Below are 25,131 nucleotides of genomic sequence, written 5' to 3'. Positions count from 1 at the left end.
AGATTCCTTAATCAGAATCTTCGTGGTATAAGCTAGAACTGATGGCAGCATTCATGAGAATCCGGAAAGTCTAAACCTTGTCTGTGGTATTCCGAGTAGGATTCAAGGATTGAATGACTGTGACGAGCTTCAAACTCCTGAAGGCTGGGCGTTAGTGACAGACGCAAAAGGATAGTAAATCCTATTCCAACCGGATCGAGAACCAACCGGTGATTAGCCGTGCTGTGACAGAGCACGTGAGCGTAGTTTTCACTGGAAGGATGGAAGGTAGCCATTGACAACGGTGATCCACCAACACACAGCTTACCATAGGGGGACGTGCGTGCGTGAACAAGAAGACAGAGGAAAGCAGAGATTCAGAAGACAAAGCATCTCCAAAACTCCAACATATTCTCCATTACTGCACAACAAGTAACTTTTAATTTATGCTCTACTGGTTACTCACAATTCAATTGATAAACATAATTGACTTCCTGACTAAGATTTACAAGATAACCATAGATTGCTTCAAACCAACAATCTCCGTGGGATTCGACCCTTACTCACGTAAGGTATTACTTGGACGACCCAGTGCACTTGCTGGTTAGTTGTATCGAAGTTGTGACAGACTGTAAAACTAGATCAGAGTATCTGACCTAATAAGCCATTACCAGAGATCACAATTTCGTGCACCAAGTTTTTGGCGCCGTTGCCGGGGATTGTTCGTGTTTGAACAACTAACGGATTATTTTGTTGCTTAGATTAGGAAAAATCTTCTCTTTTTTGGTTTAGAGTCTTTTATTATTTATCCCTTGTTAAAACACTTTAAATTTATAGCTCAGTTAATTAGAACGTGGTGTTTATGTTCATGGTAATTGGCTAGCATACTTTTAAAAACCTTTTTCAAAAATAATTTTTCTATTAAATCCTGTGCCAAACTTTAATAAGGTCCCATAACTCATTTGGCTAGAACATTAATTTGATTGGGTTAGAATCTTTTATACTCTTTTCAAAACCTTCTTTTTCAAAAATATTTTTTCTATTAAATCTTGTGCCAAACTTTAAGTTTGGTGTTTTCTTGTTGATTCCCCTTTGATTTTCGAAAATTTTGGTTTGGTTTTCTAAAAAATTTTAAGTTTGGTGTTCTTCCTTCATGTTCTTGTGTTCTTGTGAGTCTTCAAAGTGTTCTTGAGTTTTCTTGTGTCTTGATCTTAAAATTTTTAAGTTTGGTGTTCCTTGGTGTTTTCCCTCCAAAATTTTCAAAAACAAGGAGCATTAGATCTAAAAATTTTAAATCTTGTACTATCTTATTATTTTTCTCTCTCTTCACTAAATTCAAAAATATCTTTTCAAAATATCTTTTCTAACTTCCTATCTTTTCAAAATTTGTTTCAACTAACTAACCAACTTTTTGTTTGTTTCTTAACTTTTTCAAAACTACCTAACTAACTCTCTCTCTCTCAAAATTTTCGAAAATATCTCCCCTCTTTTTCAAAAATTTCTGTTTTTTTTAACTAATTATTTTTATTTTTTTTACGAAAAAAAAATAAAAATAAAAAAATAAAAAAATAATTTTCAAAATTCAAATTCTTTTTAGTTATTTTATTTTATTTAAGTATTTACTTCTTATAAAATAAAATAAATAAAAAGATAAATCAGTCCAAGTTATATCCATAGATCCATCATGGACATAAGTGGAAATGAACAGTCCAGGAGGACTCTGGGGTCATATTCTAACCCCTCTACTGCTTCATATGGGGGTAGCATATGCATACCCTCCATTGGAGTTAGTAGCTTTGAGTTGAATCCTCAGCTCATTATCATGGTGCAGCAAAGTTGCCAGTATTCCGGTCTTCCACAGGAAGAACCTATAGAGTTTCTGGCACAGTTTCTACAGATTGCTGACACAGTACATGATAAGGAAATAGATCAGGATGTCTACAGACTATTACTGTTTCCATTTGCTGTAAAAGATCAAGCTAAGAGGTGGTTAAATAACCAACCTAAGGCCAGCATAAGAACATGGAAACAGCTGACAGAAAAATTCCTGAATCAATATTTCCCTCCAAAAAGGATGACACAGCTAAGGCTGGACATCCAAGGCTTTAAACAAGGAGATAATGAATCTCTTTATGATGCCTGGGAGAGATACAGAGAGATGCTACGAAAATGCCCCTCTGAAATGTTTTCAGAGTGGGTTAAGTTAGACATCTTCTACTATGGGCTTGCAGAAGGAGCTCAGATGTCTTTAGATTACTCAGCTGGTGGATCTATCCATATGAGAAAGACAATCGAAGAGGCTCAAGAGCTCATTGATACAGTTGCCAGGAATCAGCATCTGTATCTAAGCAGCAACCCTTCCATGAATGAAGAGGTTAAAACAGTAACTGCTGAATTCAGTACTGTAAAACAAGCTGCTGAATTCAATCAGCAATTAGATTTTCTAACAAAGCAGCTAGCTGAATTCAAAGACAGGTTACAGGAGACAAGGATAGCTAATATACATATGGAAGAACAGTTTAAGCAAACAAAGCAGCAGCTATCAAAGCAAATAGCAGAAGAATGCCAAGCAGTTCAATTAAGAAGTGGGAAAACATTAAATACCCTACCTCAAGGCATCAAAAATTCAAGAAATAAGCAACCCACCAAAGATTCCCCTGAGGACAGTAAGAGCCCAGGGAAAAATAATTCTGGCACTAAAACACCAGAAAATGGGTGGAAGGCTGGCGTTGAACGCCCAGACCATGCCCAAAACTGGCGTTCAGCGCCAGAAACAAGGCAGGATTGGCGTTCAACGCCAGAAATGGGCAAGAATCTGGCATTGAACGCCCAACAGGGGCACATTTCTGGCGTTCAGGCGCCAGGAACAGACAGTGAGCTGGCGTCTAACGTCACTCCAGCTTCTGACTCTGGCATTCAATTGCCAGTGAGGGATCAGACACACACAAGTGCTGACAACAACCCCTCTAAAAAGGCTTCTTTAACCACTAAGGTTGAGGAATATAAAGCCAAGATACCTTATCCTCAAAAACTCCGGAAAGATGAGCAGGATAAGCAATTTGCTCGCTTTGCAGATTATCTAAGGACTCTTGAAATAAAGATTCCATTTGCAGAAGCACTTGAGCAAATACCTTCTTATGCCAAGTTCATGAAAGAGATCTTGAGTCATAAAAAGGAGTGGAGAGAAACAGAAAGAGTTCTCCTCACTGAAGAATGCAGTGCAGTCATTCTGAAAAGCTTTCCTGAAAAGCTTAAAGACCCTGGGAGTTTTCTGATACCATGCATATTAGAAGGTGATTGCACCAAGACAGCTTTATGCGATCTTGGGGCAAGCATCAACCTGATACCTGCATCCACTATCAGGAAGCTTGGCTTAACTGAAGAAGTTAAACCAACCCGGATATGTCTCCAACTTGCTGATGGTTCCACTAAATACCCATCAGGCGTGATTGAGGACATGATTGTCAGAGTTGGGCCATTCGCCTTTCCCACTGACTTTGTTGCACTGGAAATGGAGGAGCACAAGAGTGCTACTCTCATTCTAGGAAGACCCTTCCTAGCAACTGGACGATCCCTCATTGACGTCCAGCAGGGGGAAATAACCCTGAGAGTCAACGATGACGAGTTCAAATTGAACGCTGTCAAAGCCATGCAGCATCCAGACACATCAACAGACTGCATGAAAGTTGACCTTATTGACTCTTTGGTAGAAGAGATCAACATGGCTGAGAGTCTCGAATCAGAGTTGGAAAACATCTTTAAAGATGTTCAGCCTGATTTGGAGGATTCAGGGGACATGAAAGAGCCTCTGAACTTTCTTCTGAAAGAGGAAAAACCTCCTAAACCAGAGCTCAAGCCACTGCCACCATCCTTGAAATATGCATTTCTAGGAGAAGGTGACACTTTTCCAGTGATCATAAGCTCTGCTTTAAATTCACAGGAAGAGGAAGCACTTATTCAAGTGCTAAGGACACACAAGACAGCTCTTGGGTGGTCCATAGGTGATCTTAAGGGTATAAGCCCAGCTAGATGCATGCACAAAATCCTATTGGAGGATAATGCCAAACCAGTGGTTCAACCACAGAGGCGGCTAAATCCAGCCATGAAGGAAGTGGTGCAGAAAGAGGTCACCAAATTACTGGAGGCTGGGATTATATATCCTATTTCTGACAGCCCCTGGGTGAGCCCTGTTCAAGTCGTCCCAAAAAAGGGAGGCATGACAGTGATTCATAATGAAAAAAATGAACTGGTTCCTACAAGAACAGTTACAGGGTGGCGCATGTGTATTGACTACAGAAGGCTCAATACAGCCACCAGAAAGGATCATTTTCCTTTACCATTCATAGACCAGATGCTAGAAAGACTAGCAGGTCATGATTATTACTGCTTTTTGGATGGCTACTCAGGCTATAACCAGATTGCAGTAGATCCCCAGGATCAAGAGAAAACAGCATTCACATGTCCATCCGGAGTGTTTGCTTATAGAAGGATGCCCTTTGGGCTATGCAATGCACCTGCAACCTTCCAGAGATGCATGCTCTCTATTTTCTCTGACATGGTGGAAAAATTTCTGGAAGTCTTCATGGATGACTTCTCAGTATATGGAGACTCATTCAGCTCCTGTCTTGATCACCTGAAACTTGTTCTGAAAAGATGCCAAGAAACCAACCTAGTTTTAAACTGGGAAAAGTGTCACTTCATGGTGACTGAAGGAATTGTTCTTGGGCATAAAATCTCAAACAAGGGAATAGAGGTGGATCAAGCAAAAATAGAGGTAATTGAAAAATTACCACCACCTGCCAATGTTAAGGCAATCAGAAGCTTTCTGGGGCATGCAGGATTCTATAGGAGGTTTATAAATGATTTTTCAAAAATCGCAAAACCTCTAAGCAATCTGCTAGCTGCTGACACACCATTTGTATTTGACACAGCATGCCTGCAGGCGTTTGAAACGCTGAAAGCTAAGCTGGTCACAGCACCAGTCATTTCTGCACCAGACTGGACATTGCCATTTGAGTTAATGTGTGATGCCAGTGATCATGCCATTGGTGCAGTATTGGGACAGAGGCATGACAAGCTTCTGCATGTCATTTATTATGCCAGTCGCGTTCTAAATGATGCCCAGAAAAATTACACAACCACAGAAAAAGAACTACTTGCAGTGGTTTACGCCATTGACAAGTTCAGATCATACTTAGTAGGATCAAAAGTGATTGTGTATACTGACCATGCTGCTCTTAAATATCTACTCACAAAGCAGGATTCAAAACCCAGGCTCATCAGATGGGTATTGCTTCTGCAAGAGTTTGATATAGAAATAAGAGACAGAAAAGGGACAGAGAACCAAGTGGCTGATCATCTGTCCCGGATAGAGCCAGTGAAAGGGACGTCCCTCCCCTTTCTTGAGATCTCTGAGACGTTCCCTGATGAGCATCTATTTGCCATTCAGGAAGCACCATGGTTTGCCGATATTGCAAACTATAAAGCTGCAAGGTTCATACCCAAGGAGTACAATAGAATACAAAAGAAGAAATTAGTTACTGATGCAAAGTACTACTTGTGGGATGAACCTTATCTCTTTAAGAGATGTGCAGACGGAATTATCCGTAGGTGTGTCCCCAGAGAGGAAGCACAGAGAATCCTATGGCATTGCCACGGATCTCAATATGGAGGCCATTTCGGAGGTGAGCGAACAGCCACCAAGGTCCTCCAATGTGGCTTCTATTGGCCCACACTCTATAAAGATTCCCGAGAGTTTGTACGTAATTGTGACAGTTGCCAAAGAGCTGGTAATCTGCCTCATGGTTACGCCATGCCTCAACAAGGAATCTTGGAAATAGAGTTGTTTGATGTATGGGGAATTGACTTCATGGGACCTTTCCCACCATCATACTCAAACACTTATATTCTGGTGGCAGTTGACTATGTATCAAAATGGGTTGAGGCTATTGCCACACCCACCAATGATACTAAAACAGTGCTGAAGTTCCTCCAGAAACATATCTTTAGCAGGTTTGGTGTCCCTAGAGTGTTAATCAGTGATGGGGGCACTCACTTCTGCAATAAACAGCTTTACTCTGCCATGGTTCGGTATGGAATTCGCCACAAAGTGGCCACACCATATCATCCACAAACCAATGGGCAAGCTGAAGTCTCTAATAGAGAATTAAAGAGAATCCTGGAACGGACAGTAAGTACCCGTAGAAAGGATTGGGCAAGGAGCTTGGATGATGCTCTGTGGGCTTACAGAACAGCATTCAAGACCCCTATAGGGACCTCTCCATACCAACTCGTGTATGGTAAGGCATGCCACTTGCCCGTGGAACTGGAACATAAGGCCTACTGGGCAACCAGATTCCTAAACTTAGATGCCAAATTAGCAGGAGAAAAACGATTGCTCCAGCTAAATGAGCTAGAGGAATTCAGATTCACAACTTTCGAAAATGCCAAGCTTTATAAAGAAAAATAAAAAAAGTGGCATGACAGAAAGCTGTCATCTAGAATCTTTGAACCAGGACAGAAGGTTCTGTTGTTTAACTCTAGACTCAGGCTATTCCCCGGGAAACTGAAATCCCGGTGGAGGGGACCATACGTGATTACAAGTGTATCACCATATGGTTATGTGGAGCTTCAAGATATTGATTCTGATAAGAAGTTCATTGTCAATGGACAGATAATCAAGCATTATCTTGAGGGCAACATTGAGCAAGAATGCTCAAGGCTGAAGCTAGATTAAAAGCTCAGCAAGGTCCAGCTAAAGACAATAAAAAAGCGCTTGCTGGGAGGCAACCCAGCCATGGGGCAACAATCCTCTAAGCATTTTGCCCTATTTTTATTTTTATTTGTTTATATAAAGTTCACTGACACTAAGGTAAAGAATCATTTGCATAAGTTTACAGGGTTACAGAAGGAATCTACACACAAAACAGAGATAGGGAGCTTACTGGCAAGAAAACGCCAGTGAAGGCCATTTTGGGCGTTCAGCGCCCAAAATGGGCATCCAGTGGGCGCTGAACGCCAGTAAGGATAGCTATCTGGCGTTCAACGCCAGAAAAGGGCAACAACTGGGCGTTGAACGCCCAGAATAGCAGCATTTGGGCATTGAACGCCCAAAACATGCAGTGTTTGGGCGTTCAAACGCCAGGATGGGGGGGAGGAGCTCTCCTTCTACCCATCTCCTTCTTTTTCTTTTGCTTGAGGACAAGCAAAGCTCTAAGTTTGGTGTGCTTATCCGTGATCACTAAGATCATGGCCCCTAAAGGAAAACAACCCACTCCAAGAGGAGCAAGGGCGTGATTTAAAGGAACTGAAGCGCCAGAAATTCTCTCTTGAAGGACCAAGCACCTCACAGACTAGAGGAACATCCACTTCCCAAACCTCAAGGTTGTTGAGTTCTAATCTTAGCCTTAACTCTGTGATAACTGTTCTTATTTTAATTTTACCTTAGGAGTCATATAGTAGTAATTAGTCTATTTTGATTTTATCTCCAATTAAGCTATAGTTTATTTTTCTCATCATCAGCAAACGTGAATAAAATAGTAGATCTTTTAAATAAGAAGCAATAAAATTTCGAGTTTTAATAAGAGAAATTCTAATTAGTTAAATGTGGTGGCAATGCTTTCTGTCTTCTGAATGAATGCTTGAACAGTGCATATATCTTTTGAATTTATTGTTTAAGACTGTTAAATATGTTGGCTCTTGAAAGAATGATGAACATGAGACATGTTATTGAGAATCTGAAAAATCATAAAAATGATTCTTGAAGCAAGAAAAAGCAGCAAAGAACAAAGCTTGCAGAAAAAAAAATAAAAAATAAAAAAAAGAGAGAAAGAAAAAAGAGAAAGCAAGCAGAAAAAGCCAAAGCCCTTAAAACCAAAAGGCAAGGGTAATAAAAAGGATCCCAAGGCTTTGAGCATCAGTGGATAGGAGGGCCAAAAAGGAATAAAATCCTGGCCTAAGCGGCTAAATCAAGCTGTCCCTAACCATGTGCTTGTGACGTGAAGGTGTCAAGTGAAAACTTGAGACTGAGCGGTTAAAGTCAAGGTCCAAAGCAAAAAGAAGAGTGTGCTTAAGAACTCTGGACACCTCTAATTGGGGACTTTAGCAAAGCTGAGTCACAATCTGAAAAGGTTCACCCAGTTATGTGTCTGTGGCATTTATGTATCCGGTAGTAATACTGGAAAACAAAGTGCTTAGGGCCACGGCCAAGACTCATAAAGAAGCTGTGTTCAAGAATCATCACACTGAACTAAGAGAATCAATAACACTATCTGAATTTTGAGTTCCTATAGATGCCAATCACTCTGAGCTTCAATGGATAAAGTGAGATGCCAAAACTGTTCAGAAGCAAAAAGCTACTAGTCCCGCTCATCTAATTAGGATCTGAGCTTCAATCAAAAACTCTGAGATATTATTGCTTCTCAACCTATTAGTCTTCTATTTTATTTGTCTAGTTGCTTGAGGACAAGCAACAGTTTAAGTTTGGTGTTGTGATGAGCGGATATTTTATACGCTTTTTGGGGATAATTTCATATAGTTTTGAGTATGTTTTAGTTAGTTTTTAGTTTATTTCCAGTAGTTTTTAGGAAAAATTCATGTTTCTGGACTTTACTATGAGTTGTGTGTTTTTCTGTAATTTCAGGTATTTTTCTGGCTGAAATTGAAGGAGCTGAGCAAAAATCTAATTCAGGCTGAAAAAGGACTGCTGATGCTGTTGGATTCTGACCTCCCTGCACTCAAAGTGAATTTTCTGGAGCTACAGAACTCGAAATGGCGTGCTTCCAATTGCGTTGGAAAGTAGACATCCAGGGCTTTCCAGCAATATATAATAGTCCATACTTTGTATAAGAATTGACGACGTAAACTGGCGTTCAACTCCAGCCTTCTGCCCAAATCTGGCGTCCAGCGCCAGAAAAGGATAAAAAACTGGAGTTGAACGCCCAAACTGGCACAAAAACTGGCGTTCAACTCCACAAATGGCCTCTGCACGTGAATTGCTTAAAGTCTCAGCCCTAGCACACACCAAGTGGGCCCCAGCACACCAAGTGGACCCCAGAAGTGGATCTCTGCATCATCCATCATAGTCCACTCATATTTTGTAACCCTAGGCTACTGGTTTAGTATTTAAACAACTTTTAGAGACTTATTTTGTATCTCATGACATTTCAGATCTAAACTTTGTATTCTCTGACGGCATGAGTCTCTAAACCCCATTGTTGGGGGTGAGGAGCTCTGCTGTGTCTCGATGAATTAATGCAAGTATTTCTGTTTTCCATTCAAACACGCTTGTTCCTATCTAAGATGTTCATTCGCGCTTAACTGTGATGGAGGTGATGATCCGTGACATTCATCACCTTCCTCAAACCATGAACGCGTGCCTGACAACCACCTCCGTTCTATATACGATTGAATGAGTATCTCTTAGATTCCTTAATCAGAATCTTCGTGGTATAAGCTAGAACTGATGGCAGCATTCATGAGAATCCGGAAAGTCTAAACCTTGTCTGTGGTATTCCGAGTAGGATTCAAGGATTGAATGACTGTGACGAGCTTCAAACTCCTGAAGGCTGGGCGTTAGTGACAGACGCAAAAGGATAGTAAATCCTATTCCAACCGGATCGAGAACCAACCGGTGATTAGCCGTGCTGTGACAGAGCACGTGAGCGTAGTTTTCACTGGAAGGATGGAAGGTAGCCATTGACAACGGTGATCCACCAACACACAGCTTACCATAGGGGGACGTGCGTGCGTGAACAAGAAGACAGAGGAAAGCAGAGATTCAGAAGACAAAGCATCTCCAAAACTCCAACATATTCTCCATTACTGCACAACAAGTAACTTTTAATTTATGCTCTACTGGTTACTCACAATTCAATTGATAAACATAATTGACTTCCTGACTAAGATTTACAAGATAACCATAGATTGCTTCAAACCAACAATCTCCGTGGGATTCGACCCTTACTCACGTAAGGTATTACTTGGACGACCCAGTGCACTTGCTAGTTAGTTGTATCGAAGTTGTGACAGACTGTAAAACTAGATCAGAGTATCTGACCTAATAAGCCATTACCAGAGATCACAATTTCGTGCACCAGGCATCAACAACAATCTCAAATTCACTAATTATTATGCATATCAACCAATCTCAATCATCAACAACTTTGATATTTCAATCCTATCTTACGGTTAACTAGCCTAAGTTTTCACGACACATTATATTTTAGTTACGAGAAAGCGAAACCATACCTTGGCAGATTCCCCGTTAATCCCGGAACACCTCAAACGTTCACCGCACCACAAACTCTACCACTCCAGCCCCTCACCAACGAACCCAGCCTCCAAGGTTAACCTTCTAGCTTCCAATTTCTCAAATTGACTCCATTCAACAACGTACCAATTTCAATCTAACATCATAATTATCACTATAATCAATATAGAGTTCACTAATTCAATATTACACAAAGGTTTTGAGGGTACTTACCTGACCCACAGCTCAAGCGAGCTAGACCCGATAATACCCGCAAGTTAATTCGAATCTAAACACCGAAATTACACAAAATTGAACCCAATTACTCATTGAATTTCGAAATTGGGAAGGAGAAATTGAAAAAAAAAAAGATGGGACTTTCTTACCTAATCAAGTGCTGGACTTTGTAGAGCTCAATGCTGCGGTCGCGTGGCCGTAAACGATACAGCGATCGAAGCTCGGAGTAGGAAGTTATGGGAATTTGAATTGATTTCAAGGGTTTGTGCTTTCTTCTTTCGTTCTTCCCCTCTTCGCTGAACTTGTTCAGCATTTCAGCATGCATGAGGAAGGAATCAGCTGAAGCTCATTTAATTAAGTGGATTAGATGGGTCTTTGGGCCCGTTTTGTGTCCGGTTTGTCTGGTTCGGTCTAATTTTGGACCAAATTTTTTAAAATTAGTGTCAAAATTCATATTTTAATTAATTCTACCTCATTAAACTATAAGATTCTATTTTCTAATTTCTTGAATTAATAATTAATTTATTGGCTAATTATTTATAAATTCGCGGGTTTTACAGCACCAGCTTTTCTCACAAACCCTCTTCTGTTGCCGCCGGATCTCCAACCAGCCCCCATCGTCACCCACAGGATCGTATCCTCCTCACCGCCGCTGGTTCGTCAACAATAACTCTCATCGGCATTTCTCTCCTCCAAACCAGAAACGAACAACACTGCCGGGCTCCTCCTCACCGTCACTGCTTGGCTTGCTATGCACCGTCACTAGCGCTGCTCACCCCTAATGAAAATAACCATCCACTTAAGAGTAAAAATAATTATCCGTATATCTAGCAAAATTGAGCATCTAGCATATTTTAATTGTATATAACTAAACTCAATCCAATCAAATAACCATCCATATAAGAATTAAAATAACCATCTGCATACCTACTAAAATAATCATCCTGAACTAGCCATGATTGAATACCAAAACTTAAACTCAGGGAGACGGCAAACGAAAGGATAAAACTCATCGAAGCCCCCCGTGGGAAGAGTGGTACCGTCGTAGAGTTCTTGAATTTCTGGATCAACCGAGGGGAAAGGAAGCCGATGATGAGGTTGAACATGTAGATTCCGAGACCGTAGGAGACGATGTAGAAGCCTTGGATCAAGTATACGCGCAGAACGTAGATACAAGCGATGATCAAGGAACCAATCCAGCGGCGGAGCATGTGTGGAATGGTCTTATCGAGGAAATGTTAGTACTGCCACGACACCATGAATTTCCGTTGCGATATGGCACCATCCGGTGAGAAATAGTCGGCGGAGGTGGAAGATATCGACGTCTGTGAGGGGTGCAAAACGGCGTCACTACCTGGGTTGGAAGAGAACCTGTTGCAACAGTAAGCGGGGCGGCAGTGTCAAGACCTTTGCGGCGACGACGATGACGGTTGCGGGAGAGACCGACGCCGTTGAGGGTGGATGTGGGGTGCAAAACGTATAATATGTGAATGTGTAATCGTACATAGTGGTTTAGGTGCTAATCCTAATGTTTTCAAATTTTAAAATCTGATAATAATTATTTAATTAATTAAGAATGTGATTTGTTTATTTCAAATTTATCCTCTTTTTTTTAAATCGTTGTTCACGTTGTTCATTATATACATTGTTCCTCTATATTTTTCCTTCTAATATTCTACTAGACTGTGTTTGTTTCGAGAAACTAAAATATGAATATAGTCATATAGAGACACAAAATCGTGGTTAACAGATGATATATGAATAGAAATATTATGTCAGATATATTGAATTAATGTATTTTATGTCTATTTTGACAAAAAAGACATAAAAATATTAACAAGAGACACAACTTATTTTTTATTTTTTATTATTTTTATTAATTTTTATAATTATATTTTTTATTATGATATTTTTATTCTCAATTTTTTCAAATAAAAATAAATTAAATTTTTATATTTTATTTTAATTTATTATTAAATAAAATATAAAAATATTAATTTTTGTGTTTTTATTATTTGTATTTTATTCTCTTATTTTATCTTGCTCTCAAGAAAGCATCCTAATTCTTTTTATTCAACAACGCCATGGAAATATAATAAAAAGGAAAAGCATAGGTAGACAATGAAAGGCGTACAGAGAATTTGTTTTTTGTGCCTGGAGGAGGACACGTGTGATGGTTGGTTTATAACGGAAAAGGCATTGAGGGTGTGGGATTTGATGTAGGCTTAGAAGGCTTACTATGGGTGAGCCTAGCCGATACTATTCATTAAGGAGAGATATGGAATCAGGACTGGATTTGATGGGTGAGTCATTGTGGCTGTGGGCTTTGAAAAAAAAACTTGTGGGTCAATTTTCAAAAAAGAATATTTATGTGTTAATGTGGGAAAAGGAAACAGTCTGCACCCACTTTGGCCGTAGCAAACGCGGCTGTCGCGTCTGCTTCCCTGATTCGAAGAGTGGTCATTGCCGGCGGCAGTTGCGTAGGTCTGGGCGCCGTGTCACAGACGCAGCCGTTTTCTTCAAGGAATCAAAACTCTGCCGCTGAAACAACGTATCACAGAATCCGCACTTTCTCCTTTTATTTTTTCTGTCAGATCTCAGTTTTTCTCTGAAGATTGTCATTTTCCCGCGGAATTCGGTTCTCGCGTTACGTGGATACTGATACAGTTCAAAGTCAGGTGTGTAGTATTTTCTTTCCTTTATTTGAATTTATTTGTAAATTTGTGTTTAATGTGAGTGGTTTTACTACTGTGGGTTTTGTACTTTAATTGTAGCTTAAGGATACAGTTGGGGCCATGTTCGCATGGAGAGAACGCCGAAAAGGGAATTTGGAGTTTAGATTTTGTGATTTAGATTCGGAATCTATTCGGCTAGGGACAAATTTCTGTGCCGTGGATTATCAAATTTTAAAAAAAAATATAGTATAGGTTCATACATAAGTGGAATTATAACGTTGTGATGTTTTGATGTTTGATGACTCTGGATCACCGATCAGGATCGAAAAATAAAAAAGGATCAAGGGAATTTATTTTAGGCCTTATTACCATACATAGTTGAAGGTGTCTGATTTTCGTCTACTGGACCAATAGTCCAATAGGGATTAGACATGGTTATTGTTCTAGGCATGTGATTGGGGATTGGGGAACATCTTTGGATCAAATGAAGCTTTCCTCATTTCCAGAGTAAGCCGAACATCGTACTTGCTACACGATTATGACTACTCTGGTAGGGGACCTGCAAAAAGCTCCAACGCCAATGCAATTCTTTCAATTTATGTCTATCATACCTCTTCACTGATTGGATTTTGGAGGTGTCCCTTTTATTTCTATTGCCGCCACCATCTCTTTATTGTTCGTAGCCCCTAAGGGAATCTTTAGCTGTTATAGTTGGAAGCTATTAAAAGTATCAGCATTATCATTCAGTTATGCTTGGCTGTTTATAGTTAGATACTGTTATTATTATACAGAAGAGATTCTGAAATTCTATACAGCTAATGGATTTTTCTGTCATACTAATTCGTAAGTCGACAATAAATATTATGGAATTTTCTTGAATACTTTCAGAATATGAACTCATTTAAAAATCAAAACTTGTATGTCTGTTGAAACAGAATATCCTGTGTTGTAACTTTGAGACGAGGTATGACATTGGCAATGTTTTTAAAATTTACCAATTGAGAAACTATGTAACCCTTGCGGATTGGTGTTAGTAATCATTGGCTGCTGTAGTGATTAGGAGTGCAATTGCAAAGTTCATCTGTAACACGACTGTTATGCTAGGGTTATGTATGTATTTCAGGTTGATGTGTTGTGTTTGTAATATTTCATGGAAAATATAATAGGATTAGAACTCAGCATGAGATTTCCTTGTCATGATCGAAATAATTTTCATTCATTTGTCAGAAATTGAATCTGAAGCTCCTTTTTTCGCATATGTTACTCATGATAGAGAAAGATCTTTGAGGACAGTTCTTGAAGGGAAGATCTATTCGTGAGGGAAACGGATGTCTCGGGCTTATGATGTAGTTGATTCTGCATAAGACGTTAGGGTGTTGTCCGTTACAGTGGTATGTGTTCATGGTTGTTTGGCTTTTTAAAATCTGTAGTATAATTTGACAAGAACTTTCATGGGCGGAGTGATTGACCGTAACTTGTTGCATGCTTTCATGTTTTCAGGCTAGAACTGTGAACCGATAACTCTGATGGATTTCAATGGGATGTTTGGAGCCGAAGTGATAGAGTCGAATGAAAACCAGCTCCGATGGATATTGTGGCCGTGATTATGCGAGTGACGAAGATGGTGATGAGGATGAAGGTGGTGAGCGCTGTGGTGGTGAGGAAGGTGACCCAAAAGGTCGCAGAGAAGATGAACATGGTAATTTCTCAGGTGGTGCCAGTCATGTAGGGGATGACGCGAAAATTCTTCCAATTGTCGCAGAGGATTTCCTGGGCAGAGAGTTTGTTGGGGAGGAGGATGCCTATCTTGCGTACAAGGAGTTTGCTAGAATAAGGGTTTTGGGGTCCGCAAGGTCGATGTAGGGCGTGTTGACGGGGTTTTGGTCAGGAGAGATTTTTTCTGCCACCGACAAGGCACAAGACATCCTAAGCACTATGACCATCCTGAGTGAGTTAGGGAGGAGAGGTTGGAGAGTCGAACTGACTGCAAGGCAAAGTTGAAGATTTACTATGATGTGCAACGCAATGTGTGGAAGGTCAGGACCATCTTCGGTGAGCACAACCACGAGCTTGCTCTGGCCATGTTTTCCCACCTCCTGCCTAGCCATCGCAAGATGAGTAATGGTGACAAAGCACAAGTTGATAGCATGAAACCGTTTGGGATACCAACCTCAAAGATAATGGCTTACATGGCTGGTCAATCTGGAGGGTATGGAATGCTGCAATTTACAAAGCGTGATTTGTATAATTACGTACACGGCCAAAGGTTGGCCCAAATCAGTGATGGCGATGCTGCAGCAACAAACAGTTATTTGGAGATGTTCTGGCTTTTGATTCGACGTATCGGTCTAATAAGTACAAGAAACCGCTTGTAGTGTTCTCCGAGTCAAATCACCACAAACAGACAACCATTTTTGGATTTGCACTCCTGGAGGATAAAGAAGTTCGTAGTTACCGGTGGCTACTGTTAAATCTTGTAGACGTAATGGGAGAGAAGACGTCGTGTGTTGTTGTCACGGATGGGGACAAAGCGATGCGCGCAGCCATTGCGGAGGTGTTCCCGGCAGCTAGGCACCGGCTGTTTGGGTGGCACTTGGAGAAAAACTGTGTTCAGAGGGTTAAGGATACCGAATTTCGGAAGGTCTTTAAGAAGGCTATCTATGCGAACTTCAAGGTAGATGACTTCGAGGAATATTGGAAGACGGCGGTGGAGTCACTTGGCCTACAAAATAATAGTTGGGTTCAAAGCACATACGAGGTCAAAGAAAGTTGGGCAACAGCATATCTCCGGGGCACGTTCTGTGCGGGATACAGGACAACCGCAAGGTTTGAGGGGATTAATGCATACATAAATGGGTTCCTAAAATCCACTGATAGCATTTTGGAGCTAGTGCACAGCTTAGATCGCATTGTAAAGGATTATCGAAACAACGAAGTCACGGCACAGTTCTATTCTACATACTATAGCCCCGTGTTAACAACCGGACTTGACTCAATAGAGCTTTTTGCATCAAAACTGTACACGCGGGCAGTTTTTAGAGGTGAAAAAACAAATCAAGGGTGTTACAACCTTGCTGTTTCGTGGGAGAGACAGCATCAGCACAACGATTGTCTACAAGTTTTCAAGGATGGGCGCCCCTGGTAGGATTCACAAGGTTTTGTTCGACCCCGATGACAAGAAAATTCAGTGTAACTGTTCGATGTGGAACAGTGAGGGTATTCCATGTAGTCACATATTCTGCGTGATGAAATACGAGGATTTGGAACAAATATCGGACAGCCTTATAATGAGAAGATGGTGCAAGGATGCAAAGGATTCCAGACGGATGCCGTTGACTACGAGACCTGGACATGAGGGTCGCATGCTTAGGTATGCCGTACTTTGTTCGGCCACAAGCTTGGTTCTGAGGAGGGCAAAGACTTTGAATTCGCTAGGGAGAGCATTGTGAGTCTAATAGAGAAGCTATGTCACAGAGTTTATGAGAGGGCAGACGGTCAGCCAGGTATGTCGGCGTGGTGCGCGATGAAGGACCCGGTTGTGGCAAGAACAAAAGGTGCCCCTAAGAGGGCGAAGGAGTTCGACCAAAGTAGTCAACCCGACGTCCGAGGGAAGAGACGTTGCTGCACCAAGTGTGGCATTTCCGGGCATACGAAAAGGACATGCAGCAGGAACTGTGCACGAGGTGTTTCTGGGGTAGGTAATGGGGTCTCCCCCACGTGTGGCAACGGTTCGCATCACGGCTCTGCAGCCGCTTCAGCGTCGCTTCCGACAGAGCTCGATGATGCGTATGAGGTAATTTTATCCATCAACTTGCCCAGATCAATGGGTTGCTTCTCAGGTTGCACGTTTGTGTGCAATTGTGAGATTAGTTTCGTGGATCAGATCATACCGTAGACCTTAGTCTTGTTTTACAGTGAAATAATTTGGTAGATTCCTTACTTTTGACTATGTTGCGTGTTATTCCCTGGGTTAGAAGACCATCAGTGATGTTATTTGTGAGTAGGAGTTGTTTGAACCTTGCATTTGCCCAACAGAGTAATAATTGGCTAGGTGTATCAGTCTTGGTGGATAGTGCTTGTTAAACTATTGTTCAGGATGCAATGTGTAACGACCCAATTTTCAGTACGCCTAGGACATACCAGAAACTGAGTGCTACCAATTTGTCATCCTAATTATTATCTATTATTTATTATATGAGCCTGATTCGTTGTTAAAAGCGTAGTTAGTTAGCGAGGTATTTTTTTTTTTGAAAACGTTTGAATTAATAAACAGAATCACTTATAATCAATTCACAAATAATAATAGGTAAAACAGTTATAAACAACCACACATAAATACATCACAAGTAGTTGACAGCATTCGGTGATTCAGCCTTTATTAGAAAATAGACTGTTAGTTAGAACAGCCCTAGATATAGCTAGATAATAACTATATACTTATATATACATACAACATCCCAGGTCCTGACCTGTTCAAGAGGTCCCTAAGCTGGCACCTAGGCTAGCCTAGACTCTATACTCACCTAGTCCCTCTAAACTACTAAAGCGAGGGAAAGTACGTTCTAAGTCTTCAAAACTCAAGTCAGGTGGAACGTCATCAGAAGGTGGAACATCATCTACTATTCCTCTGCACGATCAGACATTGCCATATGACGTCTCTCTGGTACCTCATCAGGTAGCCACACAACAGGAGTCTCGTTCACAGGATTTAGGCTAAAGTGCGCATACGAACAGGGTGCAGACGTTGGCTGATCTCATAGTATATACATATAAACAGATAAAGAGATTCACCCTAGACTCAGAAGACTACCTAGAGCGGAATCCTCTTTGCGAAACGGTCATCGGTAGATTACGGAAGGGTACTCCTGTTTCCATCTGAAGGGGGAAGGGAGAGAGAAGGGGTAAGAACTGGGGAGTTCTTAGTAGGGCCGGGGTTATTAGTTAAGTTCATTAATTTGGGGTCGATTAGCAGACAAATAACATAATATAGCGAAGCAGTAAATAGAAAATAAAGATAGAAAGAGAAAGTAGAGACAACAGAAAGCAGAACACAAACAAAATAATACAAGAAAATAAAACACAGAAATAGCATGCAAGCAGACAAACATAAAGAAATAGACCACACTCAGAAAGGAATGCAACAGAGAATGATGTGCAGACAAGAATGATGCATGTCTAGCCCTAGTGCAGGTAATGAGCTCATTTATCGGTTACATACCCGCTCCCGACGTTACCCAGCAACCTCTGTCTGGATAAGGCTTTCCTGTTGGCAACACCCACTGCAAGCAACCTTTGTCTTGCAGGGCGGCACTTATTAGCCGATATACGCCCAACAGACTCACTGTAAGCAACCTCTGTCTTACAGGAGCAACAACATACTCACTGTAAGCAACCTCTGTCTTACAGGAGCAACAACACACTCACTGTAAGCAACCTCTGTCTTACAGCAAAGCATTATAGCAAGGTATCCCAGGAAAGCATTCTCAGTGGTCGTACCACCATCTATCTGACCGCCTCAGTGCAGCAGATGATCTTACAAATAACTCTGGAGTTGCCTTAATGCAACAAATGAATAAACACATCTCTTGAGTTGCCTCAAGCAACAAATAAATATCTCTTGGGTTGCCTCAAGCAACAAATCATCACATAACTATTCTCATTATCATCATTCATTATCATTCTCATTATTCATCATCACTTTGACATTCTTATGCAATACCTCTTTCTTTCTCTGTTCAATCATACTATACAAACTCTACAGCTTTTACTTTTACAACATCTTAACTCAAACCATTTCTCTTTATCACATTACTTTTACTTTGCTCTGATTACTCTTTTCTCTGTATCCCTTTATTCTTCTCTGGTTACTCTGTTCTCTGTGTTTCTTTACTCTGCTTTGATTTCTCTGCTTAACATATGTATTTAAAGCTTATGTAAATTTCGGTATGAATAGTTAGCCTATCCCAAGTATAGGTTAATTAAGTCTATACTGAAACAGTTTAACTTTTCATATTATACCTAGCCCTAGTCGCAACTCAAGTACTAACTAAGTTGTCCTAGTTCGTTTACTAGTCCCTGTCTGTTTTTCTGTCATTAAAACTTTACAGACTTTTTTTTTTATTTTTATCTTTTCTTCAACTTTTTATCTTTCTTTTATCTTTGCCTCACTAATATGTTCTTACCACTCCCTAAGTGTTTTATAAAGTTGCTGACGTGTCACTTTATTATTGGTGTTTTATAAAACCGGTTAATAAAATTTATTTTTAAACCAGATACTTTAAATCCGGTTCGACCAAGCTGGTTTAAATCAACTGGTCCGAGTCTTTTCCTTTTTTGCCCTTTTCTTCAGTCCACCAAACTATGTCGTTTTATAATCCCTTTTCCTCCCTCAACGTCACTTTCACATAAGCTCTCTCATCTCTCATATCTCATTGACCCAAGTTTTCTCCTTCTATCAGCATCATCCGACAAGCTCGTCGTCGGTCTCTCCCGGCTCCGATCTCGCGTGCCTTCCTTGCCGTCGTCATCACTGGCGGCAGTAGCAGCAGCTCCTGGACCTGGACGTCGTCGCCGCTCCGTGTCTTGTCACTGCCTCGTAGTCAGTCTCGCGCCGTCATTGCCCCCGTCGACGCCGAGACAGAAGCAGCAAGTCCCCGACTTCCTCCTCGCCTTCAGCAACTCCTCGGCCTCCTTCGCACAATCTGGTCCCAATCTGGTGAGTTTTCAACAAATTTTTCTCTTCATCTGTTTTGTGTTTGGTTGCTGTGTTTGATTTTTTTGTCAAAAATAATCACATTGAGTGAAGATCACCAATATGGGCACATGGGTATTCATAAAAAGATGAACTGTATGAATGATTGAAGCCAAAATTTGGGATTTTTTACTATTTTATTAATAATTGTATAATTGGGATCAAACAGAATTAAATGGGTTATGCAAAAAACTGGTAACTAAAATTGAAATTGATTTTGAAATAAGAAGTAGTGATGAAAGGGAAACAGTAATATAAAAAAAATATAATTGCAGAGGTAAAATTGGAACGGAAAAGGAAATGAAGTAAAATTCAATTGAGAAAAGTAATACCAGAAAAACAATGTTACATAGCTAGAGTTCTTGTCCGAATTTAAAGTGCTAGAAAGATGCAACAAAAATTTAGGATTTTATATTTTTATAGACTACCTACTTAACGGGGTGATTTTGGGCAATAAACAAGGGATGCATAGCATTTTTTCATAGCAGTATACGTGGCATTAGCATTAGTAAATTCAAGTTACATTAGCATTTAGCAAAGCAAATATTCTAAAGAAGGAATAGGTAGTCTAATGTTACAATTCCTTCAACTCAACCTACTGCAATTTTACTGGAAACTTACCTTTGCCATTCTTTTCTGTGTCTCTTCCCACACGGATTGAGCAACCACGGTTAGCGACTCCCTGCAAGTTCAATGCTATTAGGACGTTTCCATAGAAGATAAAATTCTTGCTTTATTACTGTCTTAAGATTTAACAATAAAGTTCCAAGATCGATCCCTATTGCAGGACCCTTTTGTTTTTTTGCTATCCTTCAATTCTCTGTCAAAAGCAGTGTATAAATGAAGTATGAATATGAATAGCTTCTGAGTGTGTACATATGTACAGAGAAAAAGAAAGTTATACTAATAAAAGAGTTTATTTAGGTTCCTTGAAACCAAAAAATAAATTAATAATATCAAGGGTTAAGCTCAATTGCATTGTGTGCTAACAAAACTTATACGTTGATGGAAAAGTTTATTATCATTTAAAGCTTTACAATTACTCTTAAGATTATCCATTAACAATAACAATTAAGCATTGACCTGCGTGTCTGATCACAAACTGAAAAAATAAGTATAGTGTATAACATTTTTGTGGACACAGTTACACATACCTTAGAACTCAAAGGGTAGATAGATGAGTCAAGAAAGAAACCAACAAATATAAATAAAAACGAAGAAGATAATAAAAAAAAACTCATTTCCTTTTATATATATATAGCACAAATGATCATTTGTTCTGACGAAATAGATCAAGAATGTAGGAGTTCTGTTGAACTCTAAATTTTAAATTCGAATTTTAAGCAATAGGTAATTTCAAGAAATACCCAAGAGAATGTGTCTATGCTGGCTGTTTCATGCTTTCCTGTCAACCTTCTTTCATTTCCTTCTCCATTTCACATTTCACTTATGTTAAATTCATATTTGCATGTTTGGGTTAAGTGCTTGCCATGTTTGGTTGACCAATTTTATTTTTCTTAATTAAATGAAATTGTAAATGACATTGGACGTGTTAGTGTTTACTTTTGAAGAAATGATATTTCTGCAATTAAATTAGTGCCTAAGCTTGACTTTTTTGTTAATTTAGTGTGCAACCATCTAATTTAGTGTTCATTTGTTTGGTTTGAGAAACCTTGGTAACTTGGTAAGGGTGTGCAAAACTTAGACGGAGTTGAAATTTAACCTAAATTTAAAGTATATTTTGTTGATTTAGACTTGTCATTCTTTTCGGTATTTATTTTGTATCTGAATTAGGATTATGCTCTGAATCAAATTATTTGAAATATATTGGATAAAATACTAGAGTTGAATTTGAATCTATTAAATATACTGAGGTCTGCAAAATACAATTCTAAGGTGTCTTGAAGAAGTAGAAAATTATATGTGTATCTCCTACTTCTACCTGTTCTTGTTTAGGGGGTAAAATTTTCACTTTTTTACATATATAGAATTAGAAAGAAAACGAGTGTGGGTGCAATGGATGTTGATTCGGAACCACTCAATTCAGAAGAGAACGTTGAAGATTGCTTGATGACCGGTGTGGAAGAGAATGTAAATTGCACTTGTGATTGCGGTGGCAGCAGTAGCAAGTGTGTTGTTGTGACGGCCGATGATATTATAAATCAGACATTTGAAACATCGGATGCAGCTTATCACTTGTATGTGCGTTATGCAAGGTGTGTCGGGTTCGGAGTTCGCAAGGGTGATATAGCGCGTGGAAAAGATGGAACACAACGCAGAAGGCGATTTTTTTGCAACAAGGAAGGAAAGAGAGCCGATAAATACATCTCTAATTTGAACAGGAAGAGGGAGCATAAAGCGCTGACTCGTACGGGTTGTGAAGCCATGCTTGCGGTGTACTTTGACACCAAAACTTCAGCTTGGAGAGTTAAAAAATTAGTTGAGAAGCACAACCACGATCTTGTCCCCCAATGCTTGGTACACCTAATTCCAAACCACCGTGGGATGAACGAGGCTCAAAAAACTCAGGCAAACACCATGCACAATAATGGTCTTTCAAGCTCTAAGATAATGGGACTAATGGTAGGCCAAGCCGGGGGTTATGCTAATGTCGGGTTCACAAAGAAGGATCTGGATAACCACATTGAAAGAACTCGTCGTGCAAAGCTCATTGGTGGGGATTCTAATGCAACAATTAGCTATCTACTTGGAAAAGCCGATGTTGACCCCATGGCCATGGCAAGGTACAGTGCTACTGATGAAAGTCGGCTGGCGAATCTATTTTGGGCAGATGGCATTTGTAGGGCGGATTATCAGTGCTTTGGAGATGTGCTTGCATTTGATACAACCTATCGGAAAAATAAGTACAGAAGACCGTTGGTTATCTTCTCGGGTTGTAACCATCACCGTCAAACATGCATATTTGGCTTTGCCTTGATAGAGAACGAACAAACGGCAACATATACGTGGTTGTTGCAAAACTTTCTAGATGTCATGCTGAACAAGTCTCCTAGTGTTGTGGTCACAGATGGTGATGAGGCAATGAAGGCAGCAATTCAAGAAATCTTCCCAAATGCAACTCACCGATTATGTGGTTGGCACATTTAGAAAAATGTAACGGCAAGCATAAAAAGCAAAGGTTTTTCCGACGACTTCAGAAGATGTTTGTATGCTCCATGGCATCCGAATGAATTTGAAGAATATTGGGAGAATATGATAAAAAAATATGGGTTGGAGGAAAATGAATGGGTACTAAATGAGTATCAAAAGAGGAAAAGCTGGGCAAGCGCCTACTTGCGAGATAAATTCTGTGCTGGATTTAGAACAACATCAAGGTGTGAAGGGATAAACAACTTCATCAAGAGGTTTATTGGCATTCGTCAAAGTCTTTTAGAGCTAGTCCAGAATCTTGAACATGCTCTTAGGGATTATAGACACAACGAATTAGTTTCTCAATTTAAGACGGTGTACGGAGAGCCTGTGTTAACAACTCGCTTAGCTGCATTGGAGCTTTGTGCTGCAAATTTTTACACACGGGAGATGTTTGGCAAAGTAAAAACAGAGATCGAAGGAGTGGTTGCATTAGATGTTATAAATGAGGAAAATATATCAACTACTGTTGTTTTAAAAGTTAAGGAGTATGACAGAGGGCAACATATATACACCGTACTTTATGAGCGCAACACCGAGAATATGGAGTGTGAATGTAGTAGGTGGAGTAGTGAAGGCATTCCCTGTTGCCACATGTTTTGTGCCATGAAAAGGGTAGGTTTACAGAAGTTGCCAGAAAGTCTTCTTTTGAGAAGATGGTCCAAGGATGCCAAAAAGTATATGGACGAAAGTTCAGCTGGAAGCACTGTGCAAGATGCAGAAAGAGAATTTTTAATGCGCTATGGCGCATTGTCAGTGGCAGCTACGTGGATGGTATTCTTAGGAGCTCAAGATGGTCCTTCTTTCCATGACACTATGAATGAAGTCTCTCGTTTGACCAAAACACTAGAGCAAAAGTCGTGCTTGAAAAGAGGAAGAAGAGATTCTCCCATGCCGAACTTTGTTGGTGACCCTTCAGTTGTCAAGACAAAAGGTGCACCAAAGGGAAAAAAAAGAGAGAGGAAAACGGAGGTGCACTAAATGCAACAGTGCTGGTCATGTAAAGAAGAATTGTCCTATGAAGAATGAGGATGACAATTTGGATGATAAGATTGGTGGTGGTACACAGGCTAGCTTTGGTGTAGAAGAGGTCAGTCAAATTCAAAATGGCATTATGCTTTACTTGAATTAAAATAACCTGTTAAATTCTATGTTGTAGTTATACTTGATAGCAAGTTTGAGTTTATGCCTTCTTTTGTCACAGGAGCTTCCCAAAGACCCTATGGCTTCTCAAGGGATGCAAGCTAGCTTTGGTACAGAAGAGGTTAGTAAGATACAATATTACATTAGTGGTTACACGAATTAAAATAAACTGGTAAATTCTATGCTGTAGTTATACTTGATAGAAATTTTGACTGCATGTATCATTTTTTCTTAGGAGCTTCTCAAGGACCTTATGACTTCTCAAGATACATCAGCAGTGCCAAATACAGAAGTAAAAGCATCTGTGCACTTAGGGTTTGGGCTAGGTGACTCAGAATTGATTAATAGTCATGGGGCTCCCATCCCACCATATGGAAGTAATCAGTGGCTATTACAGGTATCAATAATAAGAGATGAATTATTGCATTGTTATAACTTAGTGATTAGTAAATTTTAAACTATTTGATATCCATTATGATTCGCTGAATTCCTTTCTTTTTCTCTCAAATTTGTTTGTGCTGTGGAGAACAGGTTGTACAACAAGGACAATATCCGAAGTTCAATGGGATGCAGTAGTGCATTGAGGTTGATATATGATGGGGACTGCTAGACTGTGTGTCAAAGAAAAATCAGCTTCAATTTAATGTTTGGTTGTACTCCATGAGAATTTTTTATTTCTTGAATCATTGTTTGAGCATTTTAGGCAATTTAATACCTTCTGAAATAGGTGCAATAACAGATTGTTAAACTGATTTATTTTCCATTTTACTTTCCAATTGTCATGACAGGTTTATTTTCTTAGTTGGCTATGAATATTTCAATAACAGATTAAATATGCAAATATTTTCTTGTGTTTTACATCAAGCCTCATTAGTTTTGATAATAAAATTTGAATATCCTCAATCCAAATCCGTCTAAAAAAGATTGGTTTTTGTTCCTTATATTCT

At 39.8% G+C, this 25,131-nt stretch overlaps 3 protein-coding genes across 3 annotated transcripts; all 3 read left to right on the top strand.

The window, feature by feature from the left end:
* The first annotated feature begins 15,625 nt into the window (after positions 1 to 15,625).
* Positions 15,626 to 16,589, top strand: LOC140176858 (protein FAR1-RELATED SEQUENCE 5-like). Its single transcript, XM_072208414.1, has 2 exons — positions 15,626 to 16,281; positions 16,352 to 16,589. Exons 1-2 carry the CDS (start codon positions 15,626 to 15,628, stop codon positions 16,587 to 16,589), a joined length of 894 nt encoding a protein of 297 aa, XP_072064515.1.
* Positions 16,590 to 21,907: 5,318 nt separating this feature from the next.
* On the top strand, positions 21,908 to 22,999 carry LOC112730498 (protein FAR1-RELATED SEQUENCE 5-like). Its single transcript, XM_025780581.1, has one exon. It carries the CDS (start codon positions 21,908 to 21,910, stop codon positions 22,997 to 22,999), a length of 1,092 nt encoding a protein of 363 aa, XP_025636366.1.
* A 105-nt stretch (positions 23,000 to 23,104) lies between these two features.
* LOC112730497 (protein FAR1-RELATED SEQUENCE 9-like) lies at positions 23,105 to 24,022 on the top strand. The gene has a single exon (XM_025780579.1). It carries the CDS (start codon positions 23,105 to 23,107, stop codon positions 24,020 to 24,022), a length of 918 nt encoding a protein of 305 aa, XP_025636364.1.
* The last annotated feature ends 1,109 nt before the right edge of the window (positions 24,023 to 25,131 follow it).

Source organism: Arachis hypogaea, chromosome 12 (assembly GCF_003086295.3).
Source record: "Arachis hypogaea cultivar Tifrunner chromosome 12, arahy.Tifrunner.gnm2.J5K5, whole genome shotgun sequence".
Taxonomy (NCBI): Eukaryota; Viridiplantae; Streptophyta; class Magnoliopsida; order Fabales; family Fabaceae; genus Arachis; species Arachis hypogaea.
Note: the sequence above shows the minus strand (reverse complement) of the source record. Positions and strands in the feature narration are given on the sequence as shown.